At 41.5% G+C, this 17,144-nt stretch overlaps 1 protein-coding gene across 1 annotated transcript in view; it reads right to left on the bottom strand.

Moving 5' to 3' along the window:
* Positions 1 to 17,144, bottom strand: part of ELMO1 (engulfment and cell motility 1) — a 413,972-nt gene that overhangs the window by 291,572 nt on the left and 105,256 nt on the right. The window contains exon 5 of the mRNA XM_073332875.2: positions 4,792 to 4,842. Within this exon, the coding sequence (XP_073188976.1) occupies positions 4,792 to 4,842 (51 nt within the window). The remainder of the gene's footprint in view (positions 1 to 4,791; positions 4,843 to 17,144) is intronic.

Raw genomic sequence — 17,144 nt, 5'->3', positions numbered from 1 at the left:
AAGTCCAAGGTAGGAATTTGCATAGAAAACTCCTCAACCCTTTGAAGGTTAGGAACTCCTAGGAAGGGTTCCACTGACTGCTATAGATAAACCCATCACTGTACACTGCCTAAGTACTCCTGGCATAGGAGAATACTTCAGCCCTCGTATCTTTAAACTTTGCAAACAATTAAAACACAAACTTAGGGAAGAGGAAGAGCGTCAGCCTGGGAAGGAGGTTGCAGAAATTCTGAATCCAGACATTCTCAAACATTGATGCACTCTGGGTGAAATCCTGACCCTACCGGCTTCAACAGCAAAACTCTCAATGATTAAGTTCTTCAGGGCAGGGACTCTCTTTGTTCTGTACAGTGCCTAGCACAATGGGATCCTGGTTCATGACTGGGACTCCTAAGCACTAAAGTAATACAAATAATAATGGCAAAACACCAATTGACTTCAATAGGGACAGGATTTTACTCTTTGTCCTTTACAACATAATTTAAGAAACATATCACGAAATACAAGATTGTGTACACATTTCAGCTTGCTATGCAGAAAAATTAATCACATCATTCCCACTGGTGTAAACAAAATCAGAATGTCTAATCCCCCTAGAATAACGATGGGTACAGACCATTAAGGGTTAATCTAGAGTATTTAAACCAATCAAAGCAAGGAAATTCTGTGTTTAGGCTGCAATTTCATCCACAATCATACTCCAGAAAACAGTGGATGATTGGACATGCTATATAATCTGCATTATATGCAAACTAAATCCAACAAACCACTTAAGACCAATTGGCATTTTACTCCAACTAAGCAACGAAATTCAATTGAAGGCTGCATGGGCAACTGGTTACAATTTTTATAATAATACTTAGCAATTAAAACTTAAGCCCTGCACAAACAATCCACAAAAGAGCTCTGTGAAGTATGTTTTACAATTACTGCACTTGTTGCAGGCTGGTGCTGGCCAACATCTCTCCAGTTTCCCATTCTTACTGCAGCATACCCAATCCACAGCAGAGGGGACAGAGGGAGGGTAGTGGAATATAGATAGGGACCACACATCTCAAAGAACTTCCACTTACAGTTAAGTAACCTCCATTTCTTCTTTGAGTGATGGTTGTAATGTGTATTCCGGATGTGAGAAATTAACAAGGAGTAGACAAACTGTGGGTGGGTGCAGGGAAACAGAAGTGATAGCTGAATGTAGCACTGCTGTCCCCACAGCTGTATCCACAGTTGAGACTGTACCATGGTATAATGTTTTATGAAAGTATGCAAAGAGCACCAAGTAGCTGCCCTACATATTCTAGTCTGAGTATGTCTCTCAGAGATGCAGCTGAAGTAGCTTGACCCCTCAATGGAATGAGCCTTTATCCCTTTGGGGATGGTTGGGAAGATGCCAACTAGTTGGTAACAAAAGGTGACCCAACCCAAGATCCATTTAGAAAATCTCTGTGTGGATATATATTGACCTCTTGATCATTCTGCTGTGGAAACAAATAGTTTAGGTGTCTTCTAAACTTCTTTGTTCTTTGCAGATAAAAGGCCAAAGCCCTCTGGACGTCCAGAGAATGCAGTCTTCTCTCTTCTTCCAAGGCATGTGGTTTAGGAAAAAAATACAAGTAATTGGATGACTTGACTCTCATGAAATATAAAAACTACCCTGGGTATGGCTCTGGTGTGGAGGTGTAGCGATACCTTTTCTTTATAGAAGGTGGGCCAACCATAAGTACTCCCAGTTCACTGACTCTTGTTGCCGATGTTATAGCTATCAGAAAGGCCACCTCCATGCACAGACAGCTCATAGAGCATGTAGTCTGAGACTCAAAGGGAGTCTTAGTGAAAGATGACAGAACAAAACTGAGATCCCACTGAGATACAAACTTCACCACTGGTGGAAAGGTTCTGAGAATCCCCTTCAAAAATATAGTTGTGACAGGGTGTGTCAAATCATACAGTTATCCACTGGAGGATGGAAAGTGCCAATTGCTGCTAAATGAACCTGCAGGGAACTGAACGCAAGATCCAAAGACTTACAGGTAACTAGATACTCTAAGATATCAGGGATTCCAATGGAGTTCAGAGACAAATTGTGTTGATGAACCCAAGTGGAGAAATGCTTCCATTTAGCTGAGTAACAGCTTCTTGGCCAGTTCACTTGCCCCAAGGTCAAACATATTTGATGAATGTTCTCTAAAATAGGGGCTTCTTAAATGTTTTCATGGAATGTCCACATCCTAATTGAGTCTTGTGGACTTACTTGCATCTCACCCTTCCCATCCTCTATTAAATGACTGACTTCCCTTTCCATTTACAATAGCACACCATCCTGGTGACAGCTAATAATTCTGTTATGTTAAAGCAAGTTTCTGAAAGCATTCGTGTATTTTTAGCTGTATGTAGCATAAGGGTTTTGTCCATTCTGCAGAATTACACAGTTTATATTTGCTTTTCAGTGTCTCCTCCACATGTTCTGTTGTTCTCGGCTGGAAACAAGGAGGAAGGACAGACATGTGGCCATCCAGCTTCCCAAGGCAAACAACGGGGGCTCAGTGTAGGTCCCAAGCCCACAGATTGAAAACTCCTGCTCTATCTACCTTAGGTACTTATATAGTGCCCATTATTGTAGTACCTAGAGAACAAAGATTTTCTTCTAGCATACGTACATGGAAAGCACCATTAATCTGTAAATTTTAAAGAGCACAAAAATGCCATTTACTAGCAACACCCAACCCTTTGAAAAGGTCCCCCAAACCACAGCCACAGTTTTAAAAAAATGTAAACATTTGAGAATAAAACACTGGAATTAGGTAAAAAATAAATAAATCAATGCTGGAAATTAGAAGGTACCATGGCTCCAACATGGAGTAGATGGCACGCGTACTTTTTGTGGAATTATGCAGAGGGTTTGTGTGGTACTCTTTGCTGACACATCAACACAGATTTTGCTTGGTTTTATAGGATTACAATTTTAGGCAACAGGGATGTCAGGTCCCCCTTTTCAGTGGGATAGATATGGATTGGTGCTTGATTCCCTGAAAACCACAGAGATTGGGAGGTATTGAGGAAGTCTTGGTGGGTGAGATTCCATGGCCTGCGTTGTGCAGGAGGTCAGACTAGATAATCATAATGGTCCCTTCTGACCTTAAAGTCTATGAGTCTATAAGTCCCCACCTCACCTCTTCCTGAGGCATCCCAGGAAAGGGGGTTAGATTCACAGGAAGCCTGAGCCATCCTATGAGGCCAGGTAGCTTCCTAGGTATTAGGTTGTCCTGGGTTGCAGGCCATGATACAGCTTGGAAGTAAGCCAGGTTGTGAGAGGGCCTTGCTCTTAAACTGCTGTTAAGCTTTGGGAATGTGGTACTCTGGAATTGAGCATGAAAAAAAGAAGGCATGTGACAGAGAGTACCACCTATTGCCTTCTCTCTTTTTACTGCTGCTGGACAGGTCACCTTATGAGAGGTTATGCTCTCATGGAATGAATAAAGTTCCATTCGCTTGCCCAAAAATTCCAGATGTCTAACTGTGTCCTTACCGTGCCCTTCCATTCTCTATTTCTACTCCAACATATCTTCAACTTTGCTATTTGCATGCCCAGTGTCTGGTGACTGCAAACATCAAGTTGGGTGGGGTGGGTGTGAACAGAGAGGTCTGCATGACTTGGTGAATTATCAGTAAGATACAGAGTTTTTCATTTCTTTACTACAGGTTAGAATCCAGACTAGATTTCCCTTACCTGAAAGTTGCTAAGCAGTTCAATGGCCTATGTGAAATGAATTAATGGTCTCAGTCCAAGTCCTAATAGACAGGTCTTCACATCACAAAGCTTCCTTTGTAACTGGCACCCCTTTTGGCAGCCTCATCTGAAGCCAAGGATTGAATGGGCAGGACCTTTTTCATCCCTAGATTTGATCCCGCCAGAATAGAGTTGAGATTGTTTAAAGGAGTTGCTTTGCCTGGGGACTGAAATTTTCAGAACACTGCATTGAATCTGCCGTGGCTACCATGACCAGACAAACGCAGGTAAGCTGTTTTAGCAAGACAGTGCATTGGTGAGGGAAGATGGAGAGAGCTGTATTGCTGACACCCATGCTGCAGATAAACAGAGGCTTTCAATATGTGGCAGTATAGCTGAGAGCCCAGAAATGGGCCATGATAGGAATCTGGTGAATCCCACCCACCAGCTGAGAGGGAGTGGCATAAAAAATGCAAAATCTCACCGTCACTAGGAACCTGAGGAGGAGATAAGGAAGAGCAGTTCACTCAGTCATCCTCTCTCTCCCCCTTCTGTCATCCCAACCCTACTACGTGCCTTTAATGCAAACATAGTAGACCTCTCCCCATCCTGTCCTCCATCCTCCCTCCCAACTCTGAACTCTGCAGCAGACACAGTTTCTCTGATGGAGGCGTTGGTGCCATCTTCACAGACTGGAAGCTGTGCCACCTTGGAGATGAGTGCTGTGCAAATGGGGTGGGAAGAGAGGTTAGACAGAAGTACCCAGCAGCACCAACCCTAATCCACAAGCCCCACACCCAGCAACACTGGCCCTCTTCCAGATGAGTGAAAACCCTCCAAATCCCACAATCCATTGCAGTTGGACTGTGGGATACAGTAGATCATTGGGGCAACATTTTACACCATTTTGAGCATCACAGACCCCAAAAACATAGAGAACCACTAATTCTCAGTCCCTTCCATGAATTCAGTACAAGAAAAAAATTCATAGTAATCACCTCAACCAAACCATCATTATGGGAGACTGAAAAAGTTTAAGGAGAACGAACAGAATGGTAACTTACTGGAGATGTTGTTAATCGAAGGATCGCTCCATTTTTAATTTCATTGCGATTCTGAAAGAGAAAATCCAAAAGGTTTTATTCCCTCTAATTACAATCAGCTCATACAAAAGGTGCAACACGCACAGGATAGAATACAACATTAAACCAGCAACAATGCTTTGTCTGTGTAAGTGTGTGAATGCCTCTCCAGTGCATATGTACGCTAAGATACACAATTTCCCCCTTATTATGCAAGCTACCCATTGTTAAAGCAAGAAATAGAAATATGTATGTTCTTTATATGAAGTTTTAAACAGATTTAAACCATTTTAAGAATGACTTCATGTATTGCAGAATTTAGCTACCATTGACAATTTCTAAATATTTCTTTGAAATATACCATAATAGACATAAATAACTGCCAGTAATGTCTGGCTCTAATCTTGTGCTGCATAGCTGAGGAGTTTGTAAGATTGCTGAAACCTATCATTAAACATCTGCAGCATTTAAATGTTATCCCACAGGCTCTTCATTTTCTAGAACAAGAACATGCTGACAAACCACTGGAACCAGCCACTGAGCTCTGCCACCACTGTTTTGCACCCCCCTCCAACAAAGATGCTGAAGGGTTAATAAGTCAAACTACATCACTGATGTCTGCAAATTCATTTATACCACAAGTCATTTCTCACATAGTTGGCAGAAAGAGAAGGGATAAGATATTTTCTTTTGGCTAAGCTCATATAAAATGTTAAATTAAACTAAGGTGCCTGCAGGAAGCTAAGAATCTCGTAACAGTTTTTGAAAGAGTATGGGATAAGCCAATCTTCTGTCCAATAAGCCTCTTTAAAAAAAGAGAGATTCTAAGAGAGATTCTATAGCCCAAGACAGCCTGTGAAGTATAATATAATATATATAAACATATAATAGCACATTTGCCTATGTTGCACCTCACCAAAAGCTAAATTGATGTCAAACTCCCACTGAGCTTCAGTGGCCTTTTGATGAGTCCCAAAGTCTCAGTACTACCAGTATTTACCCTGGTATTTTGTAACAAGCTTGGGGATGCCTCTAGTGCAAACCCAAATTCTGTTGACACATTTATGTTTTTCTAAAAGATATGCTCTAGTTCAAACCGGAAATTTTTTTTGGTAAATTCTATGGCCTAAATAATCACAACGGTCACTTCTGACTTCAGAATCTGTTAATCTCTTACTTTGAGACACTGTTTTAACTTTTTAAAATGTTATATTAGTTTAAAAAAAAATCCAGCAACGTGTGATTAACCAATCTGAGGTAAGAGGTAAAACAGTGATCCTGAGTTCCTATAACTGCAAAATGCAACAGTTTGATTGAAGATAATTATATTATCGTTTTATCTATTTCTTTTATGAGAATACAGAGCACCAAAATGTAGAAGAGAGCAAAAACATTTCAAATTACTGCAGCGTAGAGTGTTCCATAGGTTGATATTTGGGGAGGGGGGACTTTTTTTTTTTTTTAAAAGCGATTTTCCCCAACTCTCCCTACCCCTATGCAGCTCAACAACAAAATAATATAAATAAGATGTATCCTGCTTGAAACCAAAGTGATTAAACGGGTCACTAAATAAGGTCCAGTACATGGTCTCTCTCCTAGTATTCAGAGCAATTCATGAGACTGGCTCTAGCTACTTCAGAGAGATCACGTCTCCATCCACAACATAAATGCAAAACTAATTTCTTCAATTTTGCTTTCCCCACAATAATATTTTCTTTCTCTCTGTCATCACCCCACCCCACCCCCGCCCACAAGTAAATAAAGATCTCTATTTCTTCAGCAGTCTTGGAATGGGGGGGGGGGGGAATTCATGTTATTTCTAATTCCAGGCTAGGTACTTGAAAACTACTCAGATATTATGGCATTGGGGGCTACATGGGGGGGAGGGATAGCTCAGTGGTTTGAGCATTGGCCTGCTAAACCCAGGGTTGTGAGTTCAATCCTTGAGGGGGCCATTTAGGGATCTGGGGCAAAAATTGGGGATTGGTCCTGCTTTGACCAGGGGGTTGGACTAGATGACCTCCTGAGGTCCCTTCCAACCCTGATATTCTAGGATTCTAAATAGACAGAGTAGGTAAATATTTGCCTAAATAAATGCCAGCCCACATTATATAGAGTTGTACAGAAAAAATGAACCACAGTGCGTAAGTAGTGCTGGGAGAGATTTTATTTTGACCTTCCTGCCATGTTCATTTCTCTGGCTGGGTCTATACCAAGATTTTCAGACCCCAAATTCTCAATGGGCGGTGGAAGTTGTAACGTAGACAAGGCTCAGACATTTTTTTTTAAATCACCAAGCCATCACACCTCGCTCAGAGTAGAGTACAGTAACACTTTCCTACACTACAACTTCCATCAGTGCTATCACTGTGAGCTGCTCTCATTGAGAATTAGCAGTCTATAAAATCCTACTGTAGACAAAGGTTTAAGGAAAAAAATATATTCCCTTTTATCTGAACGCATCCAAAGCATCAGTTTTCTAACACAGTAGGCTAGTGACACTTAAAAAGGGGTTAGCTTCTCCCCAATCAAAAATCCAATTTCGTTTATCCATTCTAAATAATGACTTAAGAGCCTGCAAGGAAACAATCTGTAAGCACACAATTAGACCAAGAGGATTTTTTACATTAACTGCATGGTGCAGTATTCAGTATGCCAGTTAAATTTCAACAACAACGTTTATACACATCTAATCTGCTTAGTGGTAGAGAGACTGTATCTGGAGTTCTTACTCAGGATACCTGAATGTCATTTAAACACAACATCTTGGATTCTGGCATTCATGTTCAGAACACAAGGGTCAGTGTTATTTAGGGTAGGATATGCCATTATTATCTAGGATGCAAAAAGTGCATTTGTTTTCCAAGGTATTTGGAGAAACCTCCTACCAATCTCTGTTTCACACAGACACAGCAGATTCATAAACAACATAATCAAGATGACAGGTTTCAGAGTGGTAGCTGTGTTAGTCTGTATCAGCAAAAACAACGAGGAGTCCTTGTGGCACCTTAGAGACTAACAAATTTATTTGGGCATAAGCTTTCGTGGGCTAGAACCCACTTCATCAGATGCATGGAGTGGAAAATACAGGAGCAGGTATAAATACATGAAAAGATGTGAATTGGCTTACCAAGCGTGAGGTTAGTCTAACGAGACAATTCAATTGACAGCAGGATACCAAAGGAGGAAAAATAACTTTTGAAGTGGTAATGAGAGTGGCCCATTTCAGACACTTGACAAGGTGTGAGTAACAGTAGGGGGAAATTAGGTTTAGGTTTTATAATGACCCAGACACTCCCAGTCTTTATTCAGGCCTAATCTGATGGTATCCAGTTTGCAAAGTAATTCCAGTTCTGCAGTTTCACGTTGGAGTCTGTTTTTGAAATTTTTTTGTTGAATGCCACTAGCCGTCATCTACAGCCCCCAAATAAAACCTCTCTAGCGCATCATCAAGGATCTACAACCGATCCTTAAGGACGATCCCTCACTCTCACAGACCTTGGGGGACAGGCCAGTCCTCGCTTACAGACACCCCCCCAACCTGAAGCAAATACTCAACAGCAACTACACACCATACAACAAAAACACCAACCCAGGAACCAAACCCTGGTGCCAACTCTGTTCACATATCTATTCAAGGGACACCATCATAGGACCTAACCACATCAGTCACACCATCATGGGCTCGTTCACCTGCACATCTACCAATGTGATATATACCACCATGTGCCAGCAATGCTCCTCTGCCATGCACATTGGCCAAACCGGACAGTCTCTAAGCAAAAGAATAAATGGACACAAATCTGACATCAGGAATCATAACATTCAAAAACCAGTAGGAGAACACTTCAGTCTCCCCGATCAGTCAATAACAGACCTAACAGTAGCAATTCTAAAAGTGGTTTATTTTTCTTCTTCCTACTCTGCCCAAATCACAGGCATCATGGGCACATCAGACTTCTAATGAAGTAATAGCATTTAAAAAGTGGGCCCAGGGTCATTAAAAGAGTCCCCTAACCATGGATAGGGATGAAGATATATTCATTTCAATTCCAAGATGCCATCAAAACAGCCAAGTCAGCCAAGTAAGCAGAAGCTTGCGGGAAGAGCACTTGAGAAAACCTACCAAGCAAGTCAAAAGTTAAATGAGTCATGTAGTGGGTCCTCTCACTTTTATAATGATTATATCCACTGAAATGCATCGTGACTTGGCTTGCTGCAATTGGTTGGAACGGAATGTGCTGGCGGTGGTGGTTCATTTTTAAAAAACAAAACCAAAAAACATTTTGGGAAGGTCTGGGAGCTTTGGTTCTTGGGCTCAATATTTCATTAATTTTTAGATTTGTACAAATTAGACATGGGTCTGTCTAAGAGGGCTCTTTCTTAAACAATAGTTAAGCAATCCAAAAGTACTTTAATCACACATTTACATCCAAAATAATTATTGCTTCTTCATTTTTGCAGTTTTTTAAAAATTTACTAAACTTCTTCTCTCCTTAAATGCCACAAAAGAGTTTTCATTTTTAGGATTTATGAGATATATTTTAGTTCCATCTCTGTAACGTTTTCTTTGTCCAAGCTGAGAGCATTGCAAGTAGTAAACAAATGTATACATTCAAAAATGTTCGATTTAATTTTTTAAAATCATTTTTAATAACCTATGATATTGTTTGACAGGAGTCACCAGGTGGTGAAGCTATACATAGTTTCAAAGGTTCTTTTTCTTGGCATCTGACCACTGTTCAGTCTTTGAAACAACACTTGCATGGTTCTGTTAATTTTGTAATTAAGTTTCTTTTTGGGTGTGGTGGAGGGAGAGCTGTTGCAAGCAATAGGAGAATTTGCTCTCTGTATTAATCTAACCAGAGAGAAATTTTTGTTGCCCCCTGGAAACCAGGCATTAACAGTTTGGCTGAGATTCCAGTGTTGCTAATTCATGATTTTGTCATGAGTCTCACAATAATTATTGTTTTTGTTAAAACCACAGCTCCTGGAATCATGTGGATATGTGATGATTTCACCCTTCATTCTTAAAGAAAAAGTAAGTCTTCAGCACTCATGGCAGTGGAGAAAGCTTCAAAATGTGGCCCCAGGGCACCCTAAAGGTTCATAACACAGAAGGCAAATAAAAAGAACACCAAATCTATTGTTTTTACATAATCTCATGATTTTTGGTGAGCCTGACTTGTGATTTTTGAACGTTTGGGGTTGGCAATACTGGATTCCTAAAAGAGGGGATTGTCTGTGTCCTGTTTAACCACCTCTGTTCAAAGGCTAGTGTATATACACAGAGTAAGAAAATATCAAAACTTTCCATCATTGATTTATCCTCCAATAGGAAGTCCCTGACATTTGATATTGCTCGCTCAGCAGAGGGGTGACAATATTAATAGTAATAGAAGTACATTTTTAAACATGTATTTTTAAAGATACCAAAAGCAGTTATTTCTGACAGATCTCTAATAAGAGAGCGTGTGTGCTATGTACAGCAAAATTGTTATATTTAGAATTTCTTTAGTAGATATAGAAGTAATAGTTTTCAGAGTAACAGCCGTGTTAGTCTGTATTCGCAAAAAGAAAAGGAGTACTTGTGGCACCTTAGAGACTAACCAATTTATTTGAGCATGAGCTTTCGTGAGCTACAGCTCACTTCATCGGATGCATACCGTGGAAACTGCAGCAGACTTTATATATACACAGAGAATATGAAACAATACCTCCTCCCACCCCACTGTCCTGCTGGTAATAGCTTATCTGAGTAATAGTCTATTCTATTATTGGAAAAGAATTTTTATCATTTAAAAACATTGTCTCCTCTACAGTCTTGTTAATTCAGAGATTTGATTCAGGTAAGCTCCATAGAGTTCAGGTCATATACAGTGTCCACTTATTCTCCCAAGATAGGTCATTGTGGTATTACACACACTTACAATACAATGTTCCATTTGTGAGAACGCAGGATTTGCCAATAACTTAGTTCCACATCAGCCTAGACAAGACTCTCCTAAAACGCTACAGGACTAGGGTGTCTGGGGGAAAATTATTCTAGCACACTGAATTTACAGACATTTAAATTTAGAGTATTACATTTAATGCTTTGGCCAATATTATTGAAATCCCTACGGATCACTTGAACTGAGCCAGTCTCTAAATGACTCTGGCCAGACTATACCTGCATTCAGTATTGGCCCAGAAATTAACAGAAAAATGTACACAAATTCAGAGAGGCAAAAACGATCAAGCAGCTGCAGAGAATGACTTATGAGGAAGAATTAAAAAAATTAAAGAAGTTGACTCTGTACCTCAAGTAGAACCCTGGAACCCCCGTATTCACCATTGTGATATGATTATGATATGTTCGGTACAAAGTATGCCTTCTGAGGTATCATTTGAGAAGTCATGATCTGTTGAACATTACGATCTTGTTGAATTGTGTGTGCTACCATTGTATCTGAAGTTATGAAGTTTTGCTATGTGCATGTCACTGAAATATGTTGTGGGGTTGACAGAACCCACAACTAGCCTTCAGACATGCCAAACCCATTAAAAAAAAATGCAGAAATTGGGCTTGTTTTTGGCTTAATTGGCTTGTGAGTTGCTTGTTGGCTAGTTTTTGGCTTGTTTTGTTTGTAGCTTCACTTTTTGATTGGCTCCCAGCAAGCAGGGGTAAGGTGGGGTGTCAAGGTTCCTTCCCCACTCTGAACTCTAGGGTACAGATGTGGGGACCTGCATGAAAACCCCCTAAACTTATTTTTACCAGCTTAGGTTAAAACTTCCCCAAGGTACAAACTATTTTACCTTTTGTCCTTGGACTTTATTGCTGCCACCACCAAGCATCTAACAAATATATAACAGGGAAAGAGCCAGCTTGGAAATGTCTTTCCCCCCAAAATCCTCCCCAAACACTACACTCCCTTTCCTGGGGAAGGCTTGATAAAAATCCTCACCAATTTGCATAGATGAACACAGACCCAAACCCTTGGATCTTAAGAACAATGAAAAAGCAATCAGGTTCTTAAAAGAAGAATTTTAATTGAAGAAAAAAACTAAAAGAATCACCTCTGTAAAATCAGGATGGCAAATACCTTCCAGGGTAATCAGATTCAAAACACAGAGAATCCCTCTAGCCAAAACCTTAAGTTACAAAAAGACACAAAAACAGGAATATACATTCCATTCAGCACAGCTTATTTTATCAGCCATTTAAACACAACAGAATCTAACGCATATCTAGCTAGATTACTTACTAAGTTCTAAGACTCCATTCCTTTTTTGTTCCTGGCAAAAGCATCACACAGACAGAGAGATCCTTTGTTTCTCGCCCACTCCAGCTTTGAAAGTATCTTGTCTCCTCATTGGTCATTTTGGTCAGGTGCCAGCGAGGTTATCCTAGCTACTTAACCCTTTACAGGTGAAAGGGTTTTTCCTCCGGCCTGGTGGGATTTTAAAGGTGTTTACCCTTCCCTTTATATTTATGACCGGGGTGGGGGGGAGTCAGAGGTTCACAGAGGGCCCACTACAGTCCCAGACTACATGCCAGGGGGATCTAGTCGCACTGAGTGTTGGATTCTTAGGGATTGGCTTGTTTTGAAATGGGATTAGCTTGATTTTTGTCTTATTGTGAAAATCGGGGTGCTTATTTACCACGTGAAAGTTGGCAACTGTGCTAGCCTTTCAGCGGTAACAAATGAGCAACTAACACGGGTCAGAGGAGAGTTGATGGCCCATCAAGAAGAATCCACTCTCCCAGACTCTTCAGAGAAGCACTTACACGAGGGGTGGCCAACCTGAGCCTGAGAAGGAGCCAGAATTTACCAATGTACATTGCCAAAGAGCCACAGTAATACATCAGCAGCCCCCCCCATCACTTCGCGCCCCACCCCACCCCCGCTCCCAGCACCTCCCACTCACCGGCAGCCTTCCCCACACCTCCCAATCAGCTGTTTCATGGCATGTGAGTTAAACCAGCCTTCAGAGACCGCAGCAGGGAAGACACTGCTGTGTGTTTACACTGTCAGCTGCAAGTGCAGTGCTGTGGCCCCAGCAGCAGCTCTTGCAATGCCACACAGAGCAGTGCATTGTGGTAGCTATCCCAGTGTACAAGTGGCTGCAGCGTGCTTTTCAAATGGGGGCGGGGGGAGTGTGACAGGGAGTGTGTTGTGTGTATGGGGAGCAGACCGTGTGTTTTGGGGGGCAGAGAGTGTGTCAGCATGCTGTCTTGTAAGTTCAGACAGCAGCAGACCCCCCCCCCCCCCGCCTCTCTCTCTCTCACACACACCCACTCACAATAGCAGCATTCCATAGCAATGGTTTGCTTTGTCCCGGAGCAGATAAGCATGCCCTCTGTCAGAAACGGAGCTTTGAAAGGGGATATCTGTATACCTGCTGCTAAGTTCAAAACAATGACAAGAGTGGCCACTTGACTTCAGGGGATTATGGGACGTTTCCAGAGGCCAATCACAGCACAGTAATGCAACACGTCATCCACACTGACACATGGGCATTTCAGCCGGGGCGCAGCAAGCTTTATGCTTCTCATGGAGGTGGATTACCAGAAGCGCTCCAGCTGCAGAGTCCAGGCACTCTAAGTGCCTTGCCAGTGTGGACACCTCAGGAGTTAGGGCACCCAGGGCTGATTTAACATGCTCTGACTTGCAAGTGTAGCCAAGCCCTAAGAAGTGATCTCTCAGTCTGCAGAATAGTCTGGCAAAGGAAGTAGTGGAAACCCCACTGCTTGAGTCATAGACCGGACAAAGCACTAGACAGTATACGCCAGGGAGTATATTACAGGGAATAATGCTGAAATGGCAGGGGAAAGAACTAGATAACCTACCAAGTTACTTCCATCTCTAAGTTCCATGCTGTCTCCCACTTTCATATTATCTACAGATGCTAAGGAAGTGCCAAGCTAAGCACTAAATCAGAAACCCCTGCTATTCAGCATGTTTGCTTACAACCCAGAAGAAAGAGGTTAATACTGAAATGAAAGACTAAAAACTACAAAAGGTTCGTTTCTTGTTCTATCTTTTACATAACCTCCCACACACAGCGCTTACAATGGTATGGTGGAATTTCACCAGAATATACAATTACAGGTCCTATTCAGAGAAAAATAGGTCAGGAGCAAAGGCACCTTTCAGACAGACCGAATACTAGTTACTTAACTATACTCTCGTTCACAAACAACAAGAAGATTCCATCTGTAAATGGAGCAAGGGGCTGGGTGGGGGAGGATGAAAAGCCAGGTGAGGACTGCACCATTTGCAAAACAATACAGAAGTAAAATGTTCTCAAAATAAATGGTGAGAAGCAATGCCTGCTCCATTTTCAAATGAACATGAAACTGTAGGAGGCATGAAAGGAAAAAAAAAAAGTGGGACGTCTTCACAAGTGTCAGATATAAAAGTTTAAAAGCAATGAAAATATGACTGAATAAGAATTGACTGTACTCAACATGAATGAATGAAAGTTCCCTGCATTTAAAGACAATATGAAAGTTACATCAGCTTCATCAGTAAGTGCTGAGTTGTAGTCACTGGCCAAAAGGGCATGCAGCACATTAATGACTGCAGATTAACCACTTTTCCCTCCACTTTTATGATTGTCTACACACACAAGTTTGCACCAATTGAATTACACTGGTGCAAACTTGTGTGTAGACAATCATAAAAAAAGTCATTTGAAGAATGACCTGTTTAGTAGCAGGTATAAACTAAACCAAATCAATTTAAGTTAAACCAGAATAAAATCATCAAACTCAGAATGTATTTTCACAGCCTTATTGCACAAGTTTAACTAAAGGTATATCTTCAGTGCATCGTTAGCCCAGAGAATAGGTAACCAGGTCTGAACACCCAAGATAACCTAGTCCAGATGTGAGCAGCCACAATGCAAAGCCCTACTCAACTCACTGTGTTCTCATTGATGCTGTACTCAGCTGTGTATGTTGCTAGGACTTTGGGAGCATATCCCATGGTTTTTTGTGCTGCATTAAGCTGGACCACTCTATGGGTATGTTGGCCCTGCAACTGGGAGCATGCCACCAGGCCCGGGCAGACAAATGCACTAGCTCTGCTCAACCTACCATGCTAAAAATAAAGAACAAAAGTACCATGCTGGGTCAGACCAATGGTCCATCTAGTCCAGTGGCCAGGTACCAGAGCTTCAGGGAAGCATACAGAACAGGGCAGTTGGAGTGATCCATCCTCATCTTCCCTTCCTGGCCTCTGGCAGTCAGAGGTTTAGGGTCACCTGAGCACAGAGTTATGTTCTTGACCATCTTGGCTAGTAGCCATTGATGGACCTATCCTCCAGAAACTTATCCAGGTTTGTTTTTTTTTAAACCAGTTATAATTTTGGCCTTCAGAAAATTCCATGGCAATAAGTTCCACAGGTTAACTGTGAGTTGTGCAAAAACAAAAGTCCTACCTCTTGTTTGTATTTAACCTGTTTAAATTTCATCATCAGGTGACCCATGGCAGGGGGGAAGGATAGCTCAGTGGTTTGAGCATTGGCCTGCTAAACCCAGGGTTGGGAGTTCAATCCTTGAGGGGGCCATTTAGGGGATTGGTCCTGCTTTGACCAGGGGGTTGGACTAGATGATCTCCTGAGGTCCCTTCCAACCCTGTTATTCTATGATTATTGTGGGAAAGGGTAAACAACACATCTCTGTTCACTTTCTCCACACCAGTCATGATTTTATTAACCTCTATCATATCCCCCCCTTACTCATCTCCTTTCTATATTGAACAGCCCTCATCTTTTTAATCTCTCCTCATACTGATGCTCTTCCATACCCTGGATCATCTTTGTCGCCCTTCTCTGAACCTTTTCCAGTTCCACAAACATCCTTTTGGAGATGGGATCACCAGAACTGGACACTGTATTCAAAATGGGGTGTACCGTGAATTTATACAATGGTATTACAAAATTTTGTGACTTAGAATAGATTAGGAAAGGGATAGAAACTATCATTCTGTTTGCCTTTTTGACTACTAATGCGCATTGAGCTGAAGTTTTCAGAGAACTATCCACGCTGACCCCCAACATCTTTCTTGTGTGGTAACAGCTAATTTAGAATCCATCATTACATATCAGTAAGTGGGACTTTTTTTTTTCCAACGTGCTTTACTTTGCCCTTATCAATGTTGAATTTCATCTCCCATTTTGTTGCGCAGTTGTTGGATCATATTAAAGAAGTTCTGTATTAAAATCACAAATGAGTTTGATTCCCCAGAGTTTAAATTCCAGGGTATTACTAATTAAGAGGTCTCTTGGTTTTTGGTACTGTTTCTCTCCCTCTCTGTGTGAAACTTGCAAGCTGCTAACTGTGTTAGTACATTCTAAGACAGAGTCTGTTCTCAAAGCAATTCACAGAGAGAGAGACTCAAAGCAATACTCTAACAACAGAAACAGCACCCAGAGACTCCCCACCCTTTTGTTGTATTAACCATTGTGATTAAAATAGAGATAGAGGATGTATGTGGATGGATGCTTGGTGTGGATAATAACTGAATGATCAGGGAGGTGCCAGCCTAAGAATCCAGTGTCCATCGGCTGAAGAAGGTGTCAAGTGGAAATAACCAGAGGACCCCACCCGGAGGGCAGACTGGAATCCACCCAACAGCCTCAAGAATGGGAGAACCAAAGAACAAGATAATATCTTGGAGCCGTCAGGAATGTGCTATCTGCTGATTGATTCAGCAACAGCATGATGAAGCAATTCCCATAGACTGGCATAGGAAGAAATTCCTATAAAAATAGACTCTAAAAAGTGAGAACTTTGGGGTCTGATTCTGCAAACCAACTTCCAGGAGCATCAGATGAGCATCTGACAAGGCCCTGCTCCCTCCTCATGTCCAGGCCACCTGGCCAGTGACTTGGCATGAGCAACTCTAAGGCTGGTAACTATGATAACAACCTTGCAGAACCTGTGTGTGTGTGTGTGTGTGTGTGTGTGTGTGTATGTTTGTATGAATGAATGAATGTGAGAATAAATTTGAGATTGAATGGAATGTTATAACTATAACTAACTGCTTACTATGATCCTTTCTGTATTCACAATAAATGTGGTATTTTGCCTTTTTCCCTTTAATAAGATCCTGCTGGTTTTTATTTTATTGGTACAACATTTTGGTGGAGAATTGCGAAAGGGGGAATATTGGTAAAAAACCTCAGTTATTGTAAATATTGGTGTGCACACCGCCAGCTCTAGTGAGCTAGGCATTTCTATTAGGTTAACCAGACCTGCTGGCCTCTGAGAAGGTAGCAGGGGACCTGCTGGCCTCCGAGAAGGTAGCAGGAAAAGCAGATTAAACCAGACCTGCTGGCCTCCG

This window comes from Lepidochelys kempii, chromosome 2, assembly GCF_965140285.1.
Source record: "Lepidochelys kempii isolate rLepKem1 chromosome 2, rLepKem1.hap1, whole genome shotgun sequence".
Lineage (NCBI taxonomy): Eukaryota > Metazoa > Chordata > Testudines > Cheloniidae > Lepidochelys > Lepidochelys kempii.
The sequence above is the reverse complement of the archived record's forward strand: the minus strand, read 5'-3'. Positions and strand labels throughout refer to the sequence as shown.